This window comes from Trachymyrmex septentrionalis, unplaced genomic scaffold (genome assembly GCF_001594115.1).
Source record: "Trachymyrmex septentrionalis isolate Tsep2-gDNA-1 unplaced genomic scaffold, Tsep1.0 scaffold74, whole genome shotgun sequence".
Classification (NCBI taxonomy): Eukaryota; Metazoa; Arthropoda; class Insecta; order Hymenoptera; family Formicidae; genus Trachymyrmex; species Trachymyrmex septentrionalis.
Genome location: NW_017305927.1, coordinates 1,958,610 through 1,962,836, shown reverse-complemented (window position 1 = coordinate 1,962,836; position 4,227 = coordinate 1,958,610). Strand labels below are relative to the sequence as shown.

General features: G+C 30.5%; 1 protein-coding gene across 1 annotated transcript; it reads right to left on the bottom strand.

The window, feature by feature from the left end:
* Positions 1–55: 55 nt before the first annotated feature.
* LOC108753976 lies at positions 56–3,481 on the bottom strand. The gene is made up of 6 exons (XM_018495969.1): positions 3,371–3,481; positions 1,946–2,054; positions 1,548–1,637; positions 1,317–1,397; positions 1,035–1,219; positions 56–608 (listed from the first exon to the last, which is right to left on the bottom strand). Exons 1-6 carry the CDS (start codon positions 3,479–3,481, stop codon positions 543–545), a joined length of 642 nt encoding a protein of 213 aa, XP_018351471.1. The 3' UTR covers positions 56–542.
* Positions 3,482–4,227: the final 746 nt, after the last annotated feature.

Below are 4,227 nucleotides of genomic sequence, written 5' to 3'. Positions count from 1 at the left end.
AACTATTGGTTTTTGCGACTTACCGATCAATCAGCGATTCCAGGTGCATACAATAGCTCTTCAGCTTCCTCGAAAAGCTGATTATCTTCCAGTTGTTGCTGTTTCCTGGCAGTACGGGCAGCTTTTGTCTCGCTTTGGCTCATCCTGTTCTGTCGTGTAACGCGAGCTTCGTCCGTATTTTTAGCAAAATTGAGAGCTTGATTTCCGACAACGATGTCCAGTTGGTTCATCAGCCTCAATATTGAATTGTAGCCTTCGTTGAATACTCCGGCTGCAATGCAGGCTGATAACTCGATTATTTTTTGGCCAGAATGTAAGTGTTTGGGGGTCAATCGCCAGATGGTGGAGTTAAAGCTTTCGTTGGCGTTCTGAGTGTGACCACCCAAGCACCTTTCTAGAAGATCTTCTCTAGATAAATTCTCGTATATTGGTAAGAGGTGCTCTTTCATTTCCTGGCCAAGCAGTGGTGTCAAATCTTCAAGTGTCGAGTCTCTATTCAAAGCGACAGCTTTCTGCCACTTACACCAGCTCTCGACTATGGGCTATTTCTCCGTAAATATGTCATATTTCGACTTGATACTTCGCCAGAATACTTTTAAGGGATGATACTTTTAAAATATGTAAAAAAAAATTTCGATTTTGTTAAAATTTTACATGTATTTCTCCCCTTAAAGACCAATTTCATTCGAAACGATGTTCTTAATCGAGTTTCGATAGTGAGATTGGAAAAGTGTGCACATATGACATCATCATGATAGTATAAATGATTTTACAGATTCACTTTACATAATCATTTTTGTAGAACACTTTTTCACAAAACGAAAAACGTGAATCGTAGCATACTACATTTATATTTTCATGCCATGGAAAAATGGACAAGCATTCCTCATATGAATTAAAGCAGTGAGTACAAAATGTATAGATATGAAAGATTTAATGCCAAAAGAAATCAAATCCGAGTTGGATAATGTTCATAGCACATCTGCACCAGCATTTGCGACTGTATACAATTGAGTAAATGAATTTAAACATACGTCCATATGTGATGCACCTCGTTCGGGATGTTTCATTGAGGCTGCTACGCCAGAAATCATCGATAAAGTCCATGATATTGTCTCGACTGATCGACTAGTGAAAGTGCGTGAGCTTGTTGAGGCCACAGGCATATCACATGACACAGTGATTTCAATTTTGCACGATGTATTATAAATACGGTCATCTGCCAACATAATAAAATAATTTTATTACTAATATTATAAGAATATATATGAAATTATAATGATTAAATATAAAATGTACATATAAAACATTCATACCGTCATCTATAATCTCGTTTGTCTCGTTTCTGTTAGATTCTACGCTCGTGACCTCCGTTCTTATATTTTCTTCTTGACTTTCTAAAACGACAATTAACCACAATGAATCACATAACAGATTAGAAATTTGACATATCTATTACAATGGGAACTTCATCATATGTTACATCAATGTTCGTATATCGCTATAGGAGAATAATAATAAAACATGTATATACAATAATATAATACCTTTGTCTAAAATTTCAAGGATATCATTTCCTATAGATTCCGCGTTTGCTAGTGACTCCTCTGTCCTTCCGGTTTCTTCCTTCGTATTTCCTAAAATAATGGTAAAACACAATAGATTAAGAAATTAATCTATTACAATGAAAATTTTATCATATATGATATATATCATATAACACATAATAGCTTTATAAACACATTCAATACAGGCGCATCGATGATGAATTATAAACGTATTATTTCTCATCATTTACTTGTGGAATTCGGTTTGTTGAATTTAATCTTGCAAGATGACATAGAGACATAAGAACATATAAGTGAGACTAGAATAAATATTTTCTACTCTAATTTCATCAAAATCGATGAGGAAGATAAAATTCTTGAGTATTATATACACTTACTTTTATATCTTATTTTATTTTTTTCAGTAATATGAATGTGTGCGCTCAAAGAAGAATAGGTTGCTCCGATATTTTGTCTCTTGCACTGTTCTCCCAAACTCAGCATATACTATAGAAAAATATATAGGTGCTGGATCTATCTTATATGTCTATTACACCGGGTTACTGTTACACCGGATTTACAATGGGGTTTTAAGCCTTAAGCTATAAGAAATGGGCGAATCACAATCGAGTATTCCCTTAAGGCTTAAAACATCTATTGTAAATCCTGACTAAGGCTTTACGACTTACGACCTCATAAAGCAAGATTGTGGATCGAACATAATAAGTAAGAATGTAAAACCTGTAACGCTCGAAGCTAGATCTTAGATGCTTATATAATTTATATATGAATTTATAATATATTAAATATATAGTCATTTGTGTGTGTGTGAATGGCGTACCGAATTGGCTTTCTGGACTTATAAACGTAATTAAAGTACGTAATTAAAAACGTAATTAACTATTATAGTAACATCACAAATTAAATCGACAAACAATTTAATAATTTGATGCTCAGTCACTTTATTAGAAAGATACGTAATGTGCTGAAAAATCAATTCGGTATGCAATTCCAATAACGTAATATATGAATTCACATAGAAATTATATAATCTAAGATCCAGCTTTGACTATTATATGCTATAAATTCTTACTTGTTGTGTAAAATAAGTTTGTCATTTTAATCATCGAAAGAACGTTTATTAATGTAATTTTAATTAATAAGAAATTATACTATACGTGTACAACTATATTGTATAAGTAATTCTTACACATATCGTTCGACATTTATGTTTTGGCGAAGAATTCTTCGAATATATCCGAAGACTTTAAAAAAATATATTTGGAATTGAAAGAAAACAAAACTCCAGTAAAAGAAGAAAGAAGTAATATTTTAAAGGAAAAAAATGTTATATATTGCTGGAACAGAACAAATTATTCAAAAATCAAAATTCTATACTACAGGCAATTTTATCAGAACTAAAAGAACTCAACTTAGTTTTTTATTACAGATTATTATGAAATTTATTAAAGAATATTATCTATTTTATTATTTTTAATTGAAATATCTATGTCAATGAAAATCAAATTCTATGTTACAAATGTACTGTTTTGTTTTTATGATAGTTTATATGTTCTAAAGCTACTTATAACTCATTTTAAATTATAGGAAAATGTTATGCTACATGTTAAAAAGAATATGAATAAAATATAAATAAATTACAAATATATAGCGTATTATTTTTTTAATTACAATTTATTGTACAGTAATTTTGAACGAATAATTGTAAATGTTACAAAAGTCAAAATATCATATCGATAACAGTACATAGAAATCATTAATCACAATTGAATTGCTAATTGTCAACAAATTTCATTCCTTACAATTTGTTCAGTATTGTTCTGTACATATTTTTCATATTGTGCCAATTGTATGTGTTGTGCTAATGCTGGATTAGGATATGCATCATCCAATGGTGGTTCAAAAATGTCCATGTCATTTGCATTTGCGATAATATTATATAGCAATTTCTTTTTTTACTTTTCTTTTATTTATATTCTCTTTTGATCTGAATCTTGTCTAGGCTTCCAGTTTCCATTTCTTCTTCTGATTTACTGATTAGATTCCAGATTAGATTCCAGAGATAATGCAAACTATAGTATCTCTAACGCGAACGAATCACGAAAGCCACAGCAAGTATTTTTTGAAGCTGAAAAAATTAATTTTGAAATATATAGGGTGTCCGATAATTGTTCTGATGAAGTTCATGGACATGTAGAGCAGACTAAACTGAGACGGAAAGTCCTTTATCATTTTGCAATTTTCGCAATAGTTAACAAGATATTAATTGCTAAAAATTGTCGAAAATTGGTCTCTAATAATTTTTTAATAATTTTTAAATAAAGTCATACTTATATCTTCTTTAACGTAATCGCAGGTCTTTGGAGTTCCATGTGTATGACCTTCTCCATCTTGATAATGCTCCCAACTGAGTTTGACATCGGAAGATTTATAAATAATCATCGTTTGATTATCTAAATGAGAAAGATGCCTCCAGGATGGCTAAAACATAAATTCAGTTCTTGATTGTAGATAACAGACAATCTGTTCAGATAATCAAGTGTGATAAGAATACGATAATAAATTATGTAATTCAAAAATTATGTAATTTGTAATTATCTAATGTAATTGTCTCAAACTTTTAAAATTAATTTTTTTAAGTTTTAATTAATTCGTTGCT